The 18,324-nt window shown below is 49.5% G+C and overlaps 1 protein-coding gene and 1 pseudogene across 1 annotated transcript; one reads left to right on the top strand and one right to left on the bottom strand.

Annotated features, from left to right (window-relative positions):
* LOC120384957 overlaps nucleotides 1-18,324 on the bottom strand; it is a 394,265-nt pseudogene that overhangs the window by 317,194 nt on the left and 58,747 nt on the right.
* On the top strand, nucleotides 1,707-6,494 carry LOC120385098 (butyrophilin subfamily 3 member A1-like). Its single transcript, XM_039504215.1, has 5 exons — nucleotides 1,707-1,731; nucleotides 1,878-1,898; nucleotides 2,984-3,004; nucleotides 3,125-3,151; nucleotides 5,960-6,494. Exons 1-5 carry the CDS (start codon nucleotides 1,707-1,709, stop codon nucleotides 6,220-6,222), a joined length of 357 nt encoding a protein of 118 aa, XP_039360149.1. The 3' UTR covers nucleotides 6,223-6,494.

The following is an 18,324-nucleotide window of genomic DNA, read 5'->3' as shown; positions in this document are numbered from 1 at the left end:
GCAGAGTGGTTGTGCAGAAGCTGGCCATGCTAGTTCAAATCCTGCTAGAGACTTGCCTGTGCTAGGGAAGACGTCAGCTGCTTCCTGGCTCTTTTGAACCACGCACATGACATGAAGGCTCTAGACTGCATGACAAATGTCTCCCCTACCTCAGCCATATCAGCATTAGCCTCCAGATGCTGTGATAGTGTTATTTGGAGTACTGTGTCCAGTTTTGCCCTGACCCACTATAGAAAGGATGTGGACAAATTGGAGAGAGTCCAGCGGAGGGCAACAAAAATGATCGAGGGCTGGGGCACATGATCTATGAGGAGATGCTGAGGGAACTGGGCTTGTTTAGTCTGCAGAAGAGAAGAGTGAGGTGGGATTTGATAGCAGCCTTCAAGTACCTGAAGCAGGGTTCCAAAGAGGATGGAGCTCGGCTGTTGTCAGTGGTAGCAGAAGTGGCTACAACTTGGAAGAGAGAGAGGCAACACTGGAGCCAGAAGGAGGGGAAAGGGTATAATGGAGAGATGTCCCATTGGTTTAACGTATAATGGAGAGATGTCCCAGTTTAGAAGAAAGTTAAACCAATCCATATTAAGGATAAGGAAAGTAGAAAGGCTAAAGACGGAGTTATAGAACCGAATGAATATTAACTGTTCAAGTGGTGTTAGTGGTTACCATTCTAGGGCCTGCTCTTGCAATCTCTGCACACCTCAGACTCCCAGAAGCAGAACGGGGCCCCACTTCTAGAAACAGTTCAAACCTGTAAACCTTTGAATTTTTATTTTCACTTGTAGCCAGAAAATCCACAATATGGACAGAAATGTAATTAACGATTATCTAGACAATATAAAATGGAGAATATAAATCTTTGTTCATTGAAAAAACTCTTAAATAGTTTGTATTTATTTCTGTTTGCTTTATTTTAGGGGCACATCTTGAAAATATTAGTAAGTTCAATTTTTATCCCAATCTAACCTCTCCGTTGAAGTTGTACACAGTTAAATTGTTGTTGTTTTTAATTAAAGGAATAATGTCAATTTGAAAATCAAATGCACGAACTTTGGCCGCTATTCAGATGGCACAGCAGCTCGGTCATTTGCAGGATTGGGGTGTTTGTAACAAATCGTTGTCTATAAAATGGTACGTCAGAATAAAAACAGACTTTGATAATAATGTTACGGTCTGTCCTTTCATTCCTTGCACACATGCCACTCCCAGTGCAATCAAAGGGTGATGGGCTGGGAGGAATAGTAATCAAAGTATTCTGAATTTTGATTTTTCATCATCATTTTTATTTCCAATGACCAAAAAGGGGCAGGGAAAATGTCAACCAAATTGTCACATGCCCTCCCCCCCCAAACACAGACTATTTTCTCACCAGCTCTAACAATTAATAATCAGACCTAAAGACACCTTGCGCTGCAAAACTGTAAATCTTAAAAAAATTATATTGGAGCCCTGAGCCGACACATTCTTAAACTTATGCTTCATTTTCAGCACACAGATGGTCTTGCTGAAGTCAATGGTGTACTCACATGCTTAACATTGCGTACGAGCATCACTCTTTACAACCCACTGGTGAATGTGTTACAGGCCTGCCTGCATGCTGCTCTACATACAATATGAGTCTGCTACAGACCGTTGCTAAATCTACAGCAATTTGGTCTTTTTTTTTAGCTCTGGAAGTCCCCACTTAAATCCCTGGTGAATCAGCCAAGATGGCGGCCATCACACTTGCATATGGTTAACTTTAAGTATGTGATTACTTCCACTGAAATAAATCAAGGCCTATGTACGTGAGCTGAATGACTATAATGAAAAGTGATCTATACATTTCCATGTATGCTAAGAGAATTTTTAATTGCCTTTTCCCTTTCTTTTTATTTAAGTTGAACTGAATGAAAAAATTAGTAAGTTATATTTTCTCATTTCTGTGTGGATTGCATCTTCTCATGACATTGTCCATCTACTTTTCTCCCCAGACAGGAACTGCAGGCTGAATTCAAACCAACACAGGGCCGGCTCCAGACCCCAGCGCTAAGCGCGCTGGGACGACGTCCCGCGGGAGGGCGGCAGGCGGCTCGGTGGACCTCCCGCAGGCATGCCCGCGAAGGTGCGCTGGTCCCGCCGCTCGGTGGACCTCCCACAGACGTGCCTGCGGAGGGTCCGCTGGTCCCGCGGCTCCAGTCGAGCATCCGCAGGCATACCTGCGGAGGCCCACCGAGCCACGGGACCAGTGGACCTCTGCAGTCACATCTGCAGGAGGTCCACGGGAGCCACGGGACCGGCGACCGCCAGAGCACCCCCCGCGGAGTGCCGCCCTGCTTGGGGCGGCGCAAATCCTAGAGCCGCCCCTGAACACACAACAAATGATTTGTCACCAAAAAGATTGTGAGATAGTGATTAAAACTGAGAGTATTGAATAGATATGCTGGTCCACATTCTCAGCCACCTAATGAAACTGTGTGACAGACGTTCTGAGTTTTGACAAGCTCTAGTCTGGGGTATTGTAGTACTTCCTGTGGAATCACAGAAATGTACTGGAACGCTGCGAGTAACAACTCCAACACACACACGCAGGGCTTGACTTTGTACTAGGGTCCCAGATCAGATACAACAATATAGTAACATAGGAGACAACAATTTAACAGTAAGATAAAGATACAACACTATCTGTTGGTAAGGAGTTCGTCTACAGTGATCATCACATTACATAAATTCACTGCCTACAACCCCGTCCCACCCTGTGTAGTGGTTGTGTATAGGATGTGGCCTTTAACCCCACATAGGACTAGAATAATTGATACTGGAAGATTTCAGAGGTGCCTTATCCATGGTTTGGAAGGGAATCGTTCCCCAAAGACTGCTTAAAAAGTCTTGGCATGAGATGGTTTTGATGAAGGGGTTGGGCTTAATTTAATCTTGGGAGAAAAGCTCTTCCATAACATCTTTATTTCTGATTTTTTAAATTATTATTACTATTATTATTATTTAGGTGGACTTCAAAGAGAACTTGGTAAGCGTTTCCCTCCCCCTCCCTTTTTCTGTAATGCATCCTTTTTTATTAATCAGATTCATCTTAACAATGAACTTATTCACATGAGTGCTCACCTTCATTTGATTTGCTTGGTTTCAGAATGGAGAAAAGCCCTAGTTTGTCCAAGTAAGTAAAGTTTGTATTTAGCTAATGTCCAAATTTCACTTTCTGGAGAGATCCTTGCTCCCTTTCTTTGTAGAAATAGTTTAAAACAACACAAAACACAAATAGGAGATAATGCAATAGTTTCTCTGGTTGAAATTTGAATGGTGAAGGTGGTTCCCCAAGTGAGCTGTATTGCTGGGGAATCTTCCTTTGGGAACATGGAGAGAAGTGAATTAATATTTTTCTGGATAATACATGCTCAGGTAGTACTTGAATGGGATGCCGTCCTGATGTTATTCTGTGCACATTCATAGGGGAAGGACAGCCCAGTTGCTAGCGTGTTAGCCTAGAATTCTGAAGGCCTCAGTTCAGATCCCTTCTCCTGTGTGACATTGGGCAAATCACTTAGTTTCTTTTTTGCCAGAAGCTGGGAATGGGTGACAGAGGATGGGTCACTTGATGATTGCCCGTTCTGTTCATTCCCTCTGGGGCACCTGGAGTTGTCAGAAAACAGGATACTGGGTCAAACAATATATGCCACTCAACCCAAAACAAACACATTTTAAGATTTTTGGTTGACCCAAAATTATTATTTTTTATTTATTTTTGGTGTAAACCTAAAAATCAGTTATTTGCACAGTTCTGGGAGAAGAAGCCAAAGATGCACAAAACTTCCCACACCGGTTTCACCTGCTGCTCTATGGGTCTGCTCTTATATACATCCAGTGCTTAATGTGTAATGAAAGAGGTTCCGGGGCTCAAGCGTTTTTCCTACATTCATAATTGATGAAGCAAGCCCAGAGGTACCAGGTCTACAAACTGCCAAGCCTAGAGATGCCGGGGTGCAATGCTGGCGTGCCCTGGCACAAATTTAAGCACTGAACACATCCCCTTCCCCACACAGACCTCCTTATTCCTGATGTACGATTTCATAGGAATTTTTATTGTCAGCTATCCTAGTGATCAGGCTATACTGGGAGTTTTGTCTTCAGAGGAAAAGACGACTTTGTCAGTTTTTGTTAAAGTTGGATTCTATAGCAGTTTCCTCTCCTCTGCTGAAAACAGAAGATGATCTTCTCCTTCCTCCTTAGATAATGTCGTGAGGAGACCTGGGTGAAAAATGGATATTTCAGTTCATTGGCAATTTCAAAAAAATGAAGACAAATTTGTTTTGGGTCAGACCAGAAATGAAAATTTTTAGAAAGTTAAAAAAATGATTTAAACAAAATGTTATATTTTGAGCATTATAAACTTTTTTTTTGCTTTTTTAAAAATAAAATTAAGGGAAATTTTGAAATGAAATATTGTTCCCAACCAAAAAAATCAAAATATTTCATTTTTAAAAAGTCAAAACAAAATATTCTGATTTTTTTTGAATATTTTTATTTGTCTTAAACAAATAATTTGGCAAAATTGACATGGATTTGGAAAATGTTTGTGTTGTTGAATCTGCATTTTTCACCAACAAAAGTTTTGGCCTAACAATGTCACCAACTCTAGTTGTGAGAGCGACCCATTGTGTTTTATTCCACTTTAACCACTGTTTGGGCTAAAATCTCTCTCTGCTTCTTCAGACTGTCCTAACGCCCTTTTCTGGTGGCTCGCCTCACTCTAGAGAGTTGGCCTCTTGGCTGGTAGCCCTTTGTACCTGGCCTTCATTATTCCCCATGGAACTGAAATTAGGGGTATATCAAACCATGCTATGGTGTGACCTGACTTTAAATATTAGGAAGGAGGAGCACAGCAGGGGTTCTGTTCATGAAAAAGAAATGGGAATAAAACCTGCTGGGGCTCCCCAGCGTTCCTGGGTCTCTGAGCCCCTCTCTGGGGAGAGGCATCTGCAGGAGAGGAAAGATTCTGCATCTCAGACCTGGCGCAGATGGCCTTTCGCTTGTGTTACTGACCTGTTCCTGCTCGGGTTTGTGACTCTGTCCTGCACTCTGCTGAGGGCAGATATGATTGCTCTTTATAAATAGATCAGAGGGATAAATATCAGAGAGGGAGAAGAATTATTTAAGCTTAGTACCAATGTGGACACAAGAACAAATGGATATAAACTGGACACTAGGAAGTTTAGACTTGAAATTAGACGAAGGTTTCTAACCATTAGAGGAGTGAAGTTCTGGAACAGCCTTCCAAGGGGAGTAGTGGGGCAAAAGACATATCTGGCTTCAAGGCTAAGCTTGATAAGTTTATGGAGGGGTTGGTCTGACGGGATCAGGGCCGGCTCCAGAAGGAGGGTTGAGCGCAGCCCCTGGCTAGGCTGACCAGACAGCAAATGTGAAAAATTGGGACTGGGGTGGGGGTAATAGGAGCCTGTATAAGAAAAAGACCCAAAAATCGAGACTGTCCCTATAAAATCAGGACATCTGGTCACCCTCCCCCTGGCCCATGTCCTCATCCCCTGGGTCCCCACCAGGGCAGGTGGAGGGTCTGCAGCTCCCCACGGCTGCCCGCATGGCTCTTACCCTGACCCAGATGCAGCTTCCAGCCTGGCCTGGGGACAGGGCCTTGGGGGCCAAAGAGCTGCCACCAGGCCATGGTAAGAGACACCCGGGCAGCTGCTGTGGAGAGCCACAGACCCTCCATCAGCCCTGGGTGGGGGGTCATCTGGGGGGCAGGGACATGGGCCAGGGGCTGCTCTCGCCCCCCACCTCCCTCCACGGCTCCCCACAGCTGCACAGGTTCCCCGGTCAGGCTCCAGCTTCTGGGCCTTTGGGGGAGGAGAAGGGGCAGGGGGCAAGGCCCGTGGGGAGTGGGAGGGCCAGTCCCTCATTCCTGCACCTCTGGCTCTGCCTTTAGCATCATGATTCTCTCTTTCCACTGCAGCGAATGTGACCCTGGATCCAAACACAGCAAATGCCCAGCTCATCGTGTCTGAGGATCGGAAAAGCGTGAGGCGTGGAATTGCACGGCAGGAGGTGCCGGACAATCCAGAGCGATTCCATTCTTTCTGTTTGCTGGGCTGTGAGAGGTTCAGCTCAGGGAGACATTACTGGGAGGTGGAGGTGGGAGATGGAGGGTTTTGGGCTGTGGGTGTTGCCAGAGAGTCTATGAGGAGGAAGGGAGGGATCAGATTTAACCCTGAGTAGGGGATCTGGGCTGTAGAGCGGTGTGGGGATCAGTACCGGGCTCTCACCTCCCCAGAAACTCCCATGCCCCTGAGTGAGAGACCTAGGAAGATTGGGGTTTATCTGGACTATGAAGCGGAGTGGGTGGCATTTTATGATACTGGTAATGAGACCCTGATCTTTACTTTCATGTCAGCGTCTTTCACAGGGGAGACAATCCTTCCCTTCTTCTGGGTGGGGATTGGAGTCCTGCTCAGAGTCTGCCCCTGAGGCCTGGAGATGCGGAGGTAGCAATATCCCACTGTTAGCCAAAAAGGGCCCGATTCTCCCCGGAGCTTACCCAATTACACCAAGGAGGCACGGAAACAGGAAGACGAGTACCATTAGCTTTATTGATCGATCAGCTGAGCGGGTGTTCTCGTCCCGGCTAATGCCCGAGAGAGACACACCTTACATGGCCGGATGGGCGTACCTTTATACCCCGAAACAAACAACTTTGTTGACGTCTTATTTGCGTTACTTGGCTGACCCTATAGGTCCTGTAAATGTATCTATAGGGAATATTGAAGTACATAGAATACATATATCAATCAAAAAGGAACAAGATATGCATAACTGTCACGGATACATCTATCATGATAAGAGTGCAGCTGCACGGATACATTTATCATTGTAAGGAAGACATAAGATATCCCCTTTAACCCCTTATACTATCATACTAACTACTCTTGGCTTCATGCATGAGAAGATGACCCATTAGGCTAACTGCTTTTGGCCATAAGCAGAAAAAGACAGCTGCACATATGTTACGCCAAGCGTGGGCCTTGCTGATAAGCATGAACTCGTACAAACCAAGCATAAGCTGATAATAGCTGACACAGGCTTTTCTCTCTGCTTGCATTTTAAGGCCTTGATTTTACTTATGCTAAGGGCCTTGATTCTACCTATGCTAAGGGCCTAGTCTTGCTAACAGGCTTGTATTGGCCTATTTTTCTAACAGCTTTCCCCCCTTAAAGCATTTTAAGAGCTTAAACTTCCCCACTCCTCTGCTTCCTTTGGCCGATCCTCAGGCCGATATAAAGTCATTATTTGCTGATAGGTAACATGGGTAGCCAGTCGTCGAACTATAGCGACCAAGCAGGGGGTGAAGCAAGCGAAGGTTACAAGGGTAACTATAACAAGCATAAAAAGCAAAAAGCCTTTACGAAGCCATCCCATTTGTGGCAACCAGGATGTGAACCAGTCTGTGTCCCACCCACCCCAGGTTTGGACTGGGACGTGGGCGAGTTTTCTTATTTCTTTGGTCAACTGTTTCACTGTTTGCCCATTGTCATCTATTTGCAGGCAGCAATTAGACTCATTAAGTTTTGCACAGAGGCCGCCTTCCTCCGCCAGCAAGTAATCAAGAACTATATGATGTTGGAGGATGGCATTTCGCATTTGGGTTGACTGATCTGCCAGCAGATCTAACGCTGCAGCTGTCTGGTTGGTTAATATTTCCAAGATAGCTTGCAGCCTGATAATGCGGTTCAGATTGTAAATTGGTTCCCTAGCTCCCGTGACAAGCTCGGTGGGATTCCAGGTGGCAGGCCCATAATGTTTGATGATCCGCTCTGGGGGCCACTCCTGAGCTCCCCAGGCCTGGGAACTTCCGGCAGTTAAAGTGGAGTCCACAAACCGCTTTTCCCTAACGAGATCGTCATACACTCTAATTCCTAGTGTGTTTCCCCGGTTTTGGGGCAGGAGAAAGAACAATGGCCGAATATACCCCACATAACATATCCCCGACCAATTTGGTGGAAGTCTGCAATAGGCATAAGAGCCACAGATCCAATAATGGCCCTTTAGGGCCCAAGTCCCATTAGCAAAAGGGCCATCCCAGGTATCGGGGTCCAAGGGTCGTTCATAGTATATGTGGTTGCCTGTTCCTAGGGGTCCTCCGAATGGCCCACCCATCACGGAGGACGGTACCCCATCAGGAGCGCAGTATTCACATTTCCATGCTCCAGCTCCTGCTTTCCACACACACTTACAACCTGACCTGGGCCTGTCCGTATTAGACCAAAAGTGTCTGAAGTGAGTTACCCGAGTTCCATTAGAGTGCTGCCAGGCCCACTGATACCACCGGATCACATGCTTTTTACTAGTGGTGTTATCGCGTTGACAGGCTAGAAAGAGGGAATCAAAGAACCCATCTAGTCCCACTGCCTTACAACCCTCACCGGTATGGTGTTGGAAGGAACATCTGACCCAGCTACTATTGGTTAATTTCACATGGGTATGGTTCCATCGCCCTCGATATTTAGAGCAATCATAGGTGTGACAGCCAGGATGATGGTAGCAATCATATCCCCAGGATAGGGTCCAACTACATTTACTTTCCCCCACATACCGGCCCCCACGCCGGGTGCGATTAAGGCAAAAGATTCCCATGCCAGCGGAATAGAGCCGCCAAGGGCTACTATCTGTGGACCATTGCTCCGTGCCATTATGCACGATGCTGAGGTTACTCAGCAAGTACTTGGGCTGCACTGGCTGGGCCACCCAGGGCCATTCATCCAATTCCCCTGGGCCACCGCACACCCAGCAGTTAGTGAGGTTAAAGGAACTTGCAATTATCTCTCCTAACTGCAGAAACCTGTTTTCCCAACCATAAGAGCAAGCAAGGAAACAAAACAGAAACAGGAGGAACAACTTCATTGTTTCCGTCTTTTAAAGAGTCCCTTTAAGCCCTCCAGTCCGTGATACTCCCAGTTAGAGTCTTCACCTGTGTCACCCCGGGCGTCCGGAGCCGGGGGGAGCAGAGGGCCGTTGTCCTCTTCGGTTGAGGCGTCCTCTGGATCCGAGCTAACAAAGCGTTTAACTCGCGTGCAGTGCGTCCATTTGTCGCTTCCAAGAATCTTGACGGCAGCTTGGCTGATGAGCGAAACAGTATGTGGGCCTTCCCACCGTGCTGTGAGAGGATCACGCTTCCACTTCTTGATAAAGACCCGGTCACCGATCTGGAACGAATGCACGGGTCGATCCAAGGGAAGGGCCTGGAAGGGTGCTGCGTATCGGTGTAGCTGAAACAAGACAGATTGCAGCGCAGAGACCTGTTTCCACAAAGAGTCGTTCCCTACCTCCCAGCTTACATTTTCCCGGAACCCGGGGATGAGTACTCGGGGAGGGAACCCGAAAACCAACTCAAAGGGTGAGAGTCTCAGACCCTTACGGGGGGCCCTTCGAATGCGAGTGAGCGCAAGCGGCAAGGCATCAGGCCACTTTAAACCAGACTCTATACAGAGCTTTGTTAAAGTATCTTTGAGAGTCCTATTCATTCTTTCCACCTGGCCTGAGCTTTGTGGCCTCCAAGGAGTATGCAGCTTCCACTGGATACCAAGGGCCTGCGCTACCTGTTGGACCACTTGGGAGATGAAGTGACTTCCCCGATCTGACTCAATTACTTCAGGGAGGTGGTATCTGGGAAGTATTTCATGTAGCAGGGCCTTAGTAACTGCTCGAGCCTGACAGTGTCGGGTAGGGAAACACTCCACCCACCCGGTAAGCTGGTCAACAAAAACAAGCAAGTATTTGTAGCCTCGGCAAGGGGGTACTTCAGCGAAATCCACTTGCCACCTTTGAAAGGGGTAGGCAGCCCAGGGTCGGCCTCCCAGTGGAACAGGGGGGCCAGATCCCTTCTGGTTAGTGCGCTGACAAACAGAGCAATTATTGACAATTCTCTGGGCTTCTGTATGCATACCCACTGCTCTAAGGGATCGGGCAGCCAAATCAACCATCGCTCCCGATCCTAAATGTCCCTCTTTATGCAGGGATTGAAGAATCTCCTGGAGCACCGGACGGGGTACGAATATTTCTCCCCCGGGTAGTTTCCACCACCCAGAGGGGGTTTGCCGGGCCCCTGCAGCTTGGGCGCAGGATACCTCCTCTGTCGTGTAACGGGGGACAGGAGTTTCGGCCTCAGTGTCCTGAACTAAAAGAAGCCACACAGTTCCCCTGCGTGCTGCCTCCTTCGCAGCCAGATCAGCCAAACGATTATACTTGCGCTGCTCTGCATCAGGAGCTTTTCCATGTGCACGGACATGGATGACGGCGACCCGCAGGGGAAGCATTAAGGCTTCAAGCAACAATTTGATAAGGGTCCCATGGGCAATTCTTTGGCCCGAGGCTGTAATGAAACCCCTTTCTTTCCACAAGGTCCCATGAGCATGTACTACCATGTACGCATAGCAACTGTCAGTGTATAGATTTATGGTCTTCCCAGCCCTGCGAAGAGCTTCGATGAGAGCAACTAGTTCTGCTGCTTGAGCGGATAGAGAGGAGCTGAGTTTAAAGGGATACACCACCTCTGTGCTTTTAATTATCACAGCAGCCCCTGTGTACCGCTTCCCATGTAGCACATAACTAGAACCATCGACATATGCCTCGAGATCAGGGTTGGGCCAGGGCAAATCTGAAAGATCGGGACGGGGTTTAGTCTCTTGCTGCAGGACTTCGACACAGTCATGGGTCGGATCAACAGCACCACTGGGAGCCTGAGGGTCAGGCAGCAAGGTAGCTGGGTTGAGAGAACTGACTGTTTTAAAGGTGAGGTTCGGGGCTAGTAAAAGTCCCACCTCATATTTAGTATGCTGACTGGGGTTCAGGTGTCTGTCCCCCGCCCCTGTTCCTAGTATCTGTGGTACTCCGTGAGGCACCACAACCTCAGTATCCCCACCAAGGGTTAACTTTTCGGCTTCCTGTACGAGGAGAGCAGTTGCAGCAACAGCCCGCAAGCAGGCTGGCCATCCCCTGGCAACTGGATCTAAGACTCTGGAATAATAGCCGATAGGTCTCCAGGTCGGTCCTGACTTTTGACAGAGGACCCCAGACGCTACCCCGGCTCTTTCGTGGACATACAAAGTAAATGGTTTCCGTGGATCTGGGAGAGCCAGAGCAGGAGGCTGAATTAAAGCTCTTTTAAGCTCTTGAAATGCTTTCTCTTTGTCCTTAGTCCACTTCCAATGCAGCAGACCTTCTTTAGTTAGGGCTTCATATAGGGGTCTGGCTTTTCCCCCATAGTCAGGGATCCAGAGTCGGCAAAAGCGGTCAGTCCCAGGAAAGCTCTCAATTCTCTGGGGTTCTGGGGCTGAGGGCTGTCGAGTATAGCCTGGATTCTATCGTTACTTAAACTTCGACTCCCCTGACTAAGGCGGTACCCTAGGAAAGTGACCTGCTGTTTAACCAGTTGTGCTTTTTCCTTAGAGGCTTTGTATCCCTGTGCCCCCAGGAAGTTAAGGAGTTCTACAGTTTGTTCCTTACAAGTCTGCTCTGTCTCAGTACTTAAAAGTAAATCATCGCAGTACTGGACTACGTTGCACGCAGGGTGTCGAGCTAGGAAGGGAGCAAGGTCCCTCCGTAGCTGACTACCAAAAATTTCCGGTGCACAGGTAAGCCCCTGCGGAACAACAGTCCAGAGGTATTGGGCTTTGTAATGGGTGTCGGGATCCTCCCACTCAAAGGCAAACAGCTTTTGAGATTCCTGATCAAGGGGAATGGAAAAGAAGGCGTCTTTTAAATCTATCACTGAGAACCAACCATGGCTTTTGGGTATCTGTCCTAGAATCGTGTGGGGGTTTGGGACAACAGGATAAGGCGCCTCTATTAGCTTATTGACCTGCCTTAGATCCTGCACGAGCCGGTATTGTCCGTTAGGCTTAGGCACTCCCATTATCGGGGTGTTATACGGGGACGTGCCCTCCCTTAGCCACCCACATTGTACAAACTTTTGGATCAGAGGTTTTAACCCGATTTGAGTGGCCAACTTAAGGGGATACTGTCGGATTCGGACGGGGCAACTCCCTTCCTTAAGGGTGATGTGTACCGGCGAGGCATTTTTGGCACGGGCATGACCTCCCTCCTCAGCCCAAACTCTGGCATTGATGCCTGGCAGGGAAGCCTCGTCAACCCCGTGGTGTGCTAGGGCAGGTTTTACAGCAGCATTAAGTAGGGCCATCTGATAGTTGGAAGCTTGTTGTTTTGGGAGCCTAACCTCCATAGCCCCATTAGTGAACGAGATCTCCGCCTGTAATTTAGTGAGGAGGTCTCGCCCTAGCAGCGCAATGGGGCAGGAAGGGCTGCAAACAAATTGATGGGATACTTGGCGGTCCCCTACTTTCACTAAGAGGGGGAGGGTTTTCTTTAGTGTAATGTGCTGCCCCTCTATTCCTTGGACCGTGACACACCCTTGGGCTCTGGCTCGTGGTGCCGTGTCGAGGGGTAGTAAACTAAGAGTAGCCCCTGTATCAATAAGGGCTGTAATCGGGCGGCCCTCTACCTTAATTTTTACCGTGGGATCCAGACTGGCGGGTTGTGCTGCCAGGAGGGGCCGTTGGGTCCCCCGGCCTCCTATAGGGTAGCCCCTTCCCCCGTGCCACCATAGAAAACAGGCACGGGTGAAGTCCCATCCTTATGTCCCTCTCCCCTAACCCGTCGGTGGGGGCATTCATTTCTCCAGTGTCCCTCTTCCTTACAGTAGGCACACTGATTCCGACCCAACCGGGAGCCCTTTCCCCTACCAATTGAGCCTGAACGTCCTTGTCCCTTGCCCCCCTTTTCCTCTCTTCCTTCTCTCAGGGCCATAGCCAGTACGCGAGCCCCTTTCCTCTGCTCCTTGTCATCCCTGCGGTCATAAACCTTCACCGCAATCCCCAGGAGCTCTTCTATATTTTTGCCTGCAGCTCCATCTAGCTTCTGTAATTTCCTTCTGATATCCTCATAGGACTGTCCAATGAAAAGGGGGATTAATACCTGCTTTCCATTGGCAGTCTCTGGATCGAGGTCAGTATACCTTTTACAGGTATCGCACAAGCGCTCATAAAAAGCGGCTGGATTTTCATTTTTCTCTTGTCTCACATTATACAATTTAGCCCAATTTGTGGTTTTCCGAATACAGCGTTTCATTCCCTGTACCACTGCCACGGCATAGTCATGGTGTTTTGTTATGTCTGGAGCCGCTGTATGTCCCCAGTCGGGTGGTGCAGTAGGGAGCCGTTCAGCTAAATCCTCTTCCCGCACCCCCGATTCTCGTAAACACTTACGGGCTTGGGAGAAAACTAAGCGTCTCTCTTCTGCAGTAAGAAGGGTATCTAGGGCAACCCTCATATCCCCCCAGGTGGGCTTATGGGCTGTAACCAAGATCTCAAAACGGCAGTCAGCGGGCAGGATCTTCCGTAAACGGGGATTCTGGTGTTTCCAGTTATACAGATCGCTGGTGGTGAAGGGGACATATACCATAGTCAGGACACCAGTACCCCATCACCGCCAGGAAGCATAGTCTCCCGTAAAGGGCACTGAAAAACTGGGCCAGCCTTACCCGGGGAGTCCCCGAAAGGGGCAACAAACGTGGAGCTCCCTGTCCCCTGCGCCTTGAGGCCTGTCCTAGGATTCTGTTTAACTCGGTCTGCCACTGAGTCACCCTTATCAGAGTGCTCTGAAACAGACGGCTCATCCCCTAGCTCTGTGGCCGAGTCTATCCCTGCAGCCTCCTGTGTGTCAGGCAAGGGTTTTACCACTACGGCCGGGGCTTCCGCCTTCGGGGGAGGGGAAGCGAGAGCTGGAGCCTGTGGAGCTGCTGCAGCTGCCAAGACCGGGAGACCAGGATATACAGGGGGAGGAAGCATTGGGTCAGGGGCAGAAGGAAGCACGGCAGGCGGACGGGGGGTATCATAAGGGGGACAGGGCTTTTTAACAGGGGCGCGGGCTAATAAGGCTCTGATAGCTTGTGCTCTGCATTCCCGTAGCCACGGGGGGGGATTGGCCACGAGATCCTGCCAGATATCTATATAGGGGTATTGATCCCAATGCCCATCCCGAGTGACAACGTTATGTGTAGCCTGCACTGTTTCCAGTTTGAGTGTTCCCGCTGCGGGCCACCCCACCCCAAACGTTGGCCATTCTAAGGTACAGAATTTTTCCAGATTATCTTTACACAGTACCATTCCATAATCTGCTTGGCGTCTAAACTCCGGCCAATTTTCTAACATACATCCTAGGGGTGTCCGGGTAGACATGCTTTGTCCGGACCCCATTACACCTAGATATCTGCCTGGTCACGGGTTCGGCCAACTCCCCTTGCTTTCAAGATATTCCGGTCCCGGGGGAAATTCCCCTCGCGGAAGTCTTGGGGCGGCTAGAGTTGGCTTAAGTCCTAGACCAGGCTAGTGCAACCGCGGTTTCCAAGTTGTCAGTACAATGTAAAACACAAGTATTACTATCGCAAACAAACACAAGAGGGTAGTATTTACATTCCAATACTCATTCAGCACGGTCCACGAATCAGTGGAGTTAGTAAAGTTATACATTTGCCGTGCCTGAACCTAGGTGCCTTAGTCAGAAAATTTTTACCCACACACCTTCCTATCTGTGGGTTCCTTTACCATTAGGGGCCCAATGTCCCAACCCTCACTCTTCGGGGGCGTTAATCCTCAAACCCAAGAGGTAAACGCACTTACCGCGCCCGGAGTGGCCGCGTCCGGCAGGTGGACTCCCCTCTTCTGGTACTGTCTTGCTTCCGTGTCGGCTGGAGTTCTCTATAGAGGGGGCGTAGCCGTCCCGGTCGATTGTGGCGACCCGGAGCTCGAGCAAACCAATAGCTCGAGGTGGCCACTCTCCTGAGCCGTCCTCGGCCGCCGGTCAACGCCCCCAACAGGGAGAGAAGTCCCGGCGTGGAGTCGCCAATTTGTTAGCCAAAAGGGCCCGATTCTCCCCGGAGCTTACCCAATTACACCAAGGAGGCACGGAAACAGGAAGACGAGTACCATTAGTTTTATTGATCGATCAGCTGAGCGGGTGTTCTCGTCCCGGCTAATGCCCGAGAGAGACACACCTTACATGGCCGGATGGGCGTACCTTTATACCCCGAAACAAACAACTTTGTTGACGTCTTATTTGCGTTACTTGGCTGACCCTATAGGTCCTGTAAATGTATCTATAGGGAATATTGAAGTACATAGAATACATATATCAATCAAAAAGGAACAAGATATGCATAACTGTCACGGATACATCCATCATGATAACAGTGCAGCTGCACGGATACATTTATCATTGTAAGGAAGACATAAGATATCCCCTTTAACCCCTTATACTATCATACTAACTACTCTTGGCTTCATGCATGAGAAGATGACCCATTAGGCTAACTGCTTTTGGCCATAAGCAGAAAAAGACAGCTGCACATATGTTACGCCAAGCGTGGGCCTAGCTGATAAGCATGAACTCGTACAAACCAAGCATAAGCTGATAATAGCTGACACAGGCTTTTCTCTCTGCTTGCATTTTAAGGCCTTGATTTTACTTATGCTAAGGGCCTTGAGTCTACCTATGCTAAGGGCCTAGTCTTGCTAACAGGCTTGTATTGGCCTATTTTTCTAACACAGCTTCATTATTTATGAATAGGTGGGAAATAACCTCCTGAATGGACAGGAACCAATGTATCAGATATTGCTGTGTCTGCATTCAATATGGGTAACTGGCCATATTGGGCTGGATTAGTAGGAGCGTTGCCAGCAGATGGAGGGAAGTGATTATTCCCCTCTAGTCAGCACTGCTGAGGCCACATCTGGAGCATTGCGTCCAGTTCCCCACATACACACACACACACTACAGAAACAAATTGGAGAGAGTCTAGGGGGCAGGGGACTTACAGGGAGAGGCTGAGGGCAGGGCCGCCCAGAGGGGGGCGGGGGGGGTCAATTTGCCCCAGGGACCCCAGGAGAATACAGGATTCTATAGTATTGCAACTTTTTTTTATGGAAGGGGCCCCTGAAATTGTTTTGCCCCAGGCCCCCTGAATCCTGTGGGCGGCCCCTGCCCAGACCGTGGTGCTGTCCCCCCCTCCACCCCCTTCCCTCGTTCTCCTCCCTCCGAGGCCCCCCCTGTGCTCCACCCTCACTCCCATTTGGCCACTTCCCACCCCTGCTCTTTGGCTGAGGCCTGCTGATCGCTCGCTCCTCTCCTCCCGCAAGGCCTCCTCGCGCCTCTCAACCCCCTACCCCAAGGTCTGCCTACTGCCCCCCCTCTCTGCCCCCTCCCCTGTCCATCGCCCACACCTCTCTGCCCCTCCCCTGAGACCTACCCTGTCCACCTCTTTCTTTGATCATCTGTTGTTATTCCTTGAAACATCAAGGATGGAATAAAAAGCGAGTTTACTCCAGGGTGAGGAAAGAAAGGAGCCATCAACCCCCTGGCAAAGCTCAGTGCCCCAGAGAACACCTGCCCCCTGCTATTGCAATCACTGATGTACTGGGGATATGACGGGAAAGGGACTGTCTGAATGATCGAGGCAGGAAATGGACAAAAATCTACAGCAACAACATTAACCACAAACACACTCTCCTCATGCTCCAGCCAGACGGGAAAGGAGCAGGAATTCTTGCTGTTCAGCCATGGACACACTTACACAAGGGCACAGCAGTGTGTGTGTTGTGGAAGCTGGTCTGAGGAAACAACTGGAATTGATCACTCAGTGAGAACAGAACTAGAGTGCAGTGAGCGCCACTTATCAAGCAAGTGGTTGTGGCTGAGTGGTTAAGGCAATGGACTAGAAATCCATTGGGGTCTCCTTGTGCAGGTTCAAATCCTGTGAATGGCACAGTAAGTTGTGGTACTTTAGTTTCAATGGAGCTGGGTCTTGTCGCATTCTTAAGCTATGTCTACATGAAACAATAACCTGGCTTTAGTTAAAGTGTTTTAATTGAACAGCTGTTGCATGTCCACCCTATGCCCCTGTGTCACCAGAGCACATCCATGCTAGCGTCTCTTGGATTGTCATAGAGAGCAGTGCATTGTGGGTAGCTATCCCACTGTGCAACTGGCTGCAGGGTGCTTTGGGAAGGGTTTGCAATGCCTCACGGGCTGGTACAGCATCACCTGATGCAGGTTTCTATCCCATTGTTCCATGGGCATCCTACTAGATTGCCAGCTGCCTTCCAACTGCAATGTGCGTGGTGGGGTAGAGAGCATGTGTGTGTGGGGGGAGAGACAGTGTGTGCGTTGCAGAAGAGTGAGTGTGTCGCACACTGTCTCTAAGTTCAGACAGCTGCTGGAAGCGACCAGTCCTGAGGCAGGGGACAGCCCCGACATCAGCCCCCTTCTCTCACTGGCTCAGCTCAGCACAGCACTCTCTGTCTCACACACATGTACACACTGCTGCCTGCTTATCTCTATGTCAGGGGGGCTGGAACAGGGGGTTTAGAGGGCCATGGCCCCACCACTCTTTACTGGCTGTTAGGACAAATGATGGGGGGGAGGGTGCAGTCTTGGGGAAGAGGTGTCTGTGGGTGTGGCCTCGGGGGGAGAGGTGCTGTGAGTGGGGGTCCTTAGGAAAGGGGTGTCATGGGGGTGCCACAGTTCAGACAATGGTGCCCCCCCCCCACTGTAAGGAAGCTTCTGCCGCCCCTGCTCTGTATTCGCAGAGCGGGAGAGAGCAGCACCCACGGCAGTGATTTGCTCCCCGGGGCTCCAGCAGGGGGGCTCGGGAGGTGATTTAAAGGGCCCGGGGCTCCGGCCGCTGCAGGGAGCCCTGGGCCCTTAAAATCACCAGCCTGAGGAAGCCGGGCGGGGCTGGCACAGCGTACTGGCTCTTGCCGGTTCTCTATACCGGAACATACTGGCTTACTTTCACCTCCGGAAGGTCCTCACGTGGATCAATAACTGGGTAAAAGATAGGAAACAAAGGGTAGGAATAAATGGTCAGTTTTCAGGATGGAAACAGGTAACTAGTGGTGTCTGTTCTGGGACCAGGACTAGTCAACATATTCATAAATGATCTGCTAAACAGTGAGCTGACAAAATGTGCAGATGATCCAAAACTACCGGCTTGCTGCCTAGAACGAACGCTCCTTGAGTGGGGTGATCCACAGGGAGTAGCTCAAACCTCCAAAGTGCCTGGCCAGGGGCAGGACATTAGCCCAGCAAGGGAGGGGTGTGGCAGTGACATCACAAAGGCCTTTTGCAGGACCTCAGGCTATTGGCCAAAGGTGGTGGGGAGGTGGTGACCTCACAGAGAGATGCTGACATCAGCCAGGCAGGACAGGGGCGAGGGGCCAGGGAAACCTCAGAGACCCCTGTGGCTTTGCTTCA

Source organism: Mauremys reevesii, linkage group 17, assembly GCF_016161935.1.
Source record: "Mauremys reevesii isolate NIE-2019 linkage group 17, ASM1616193v1, whole genome shotgun sequence".
Lineage (NCBI taxonomy): Eukaryota > Metazoa > Chordata > Testudines > Geoemydidae > Mauremys > Mauremys reevesii.
Note: the sequence above shows the minus strand (reverse complement) of the source record. Positions and strands in the feature narration are given on the sequence as shown.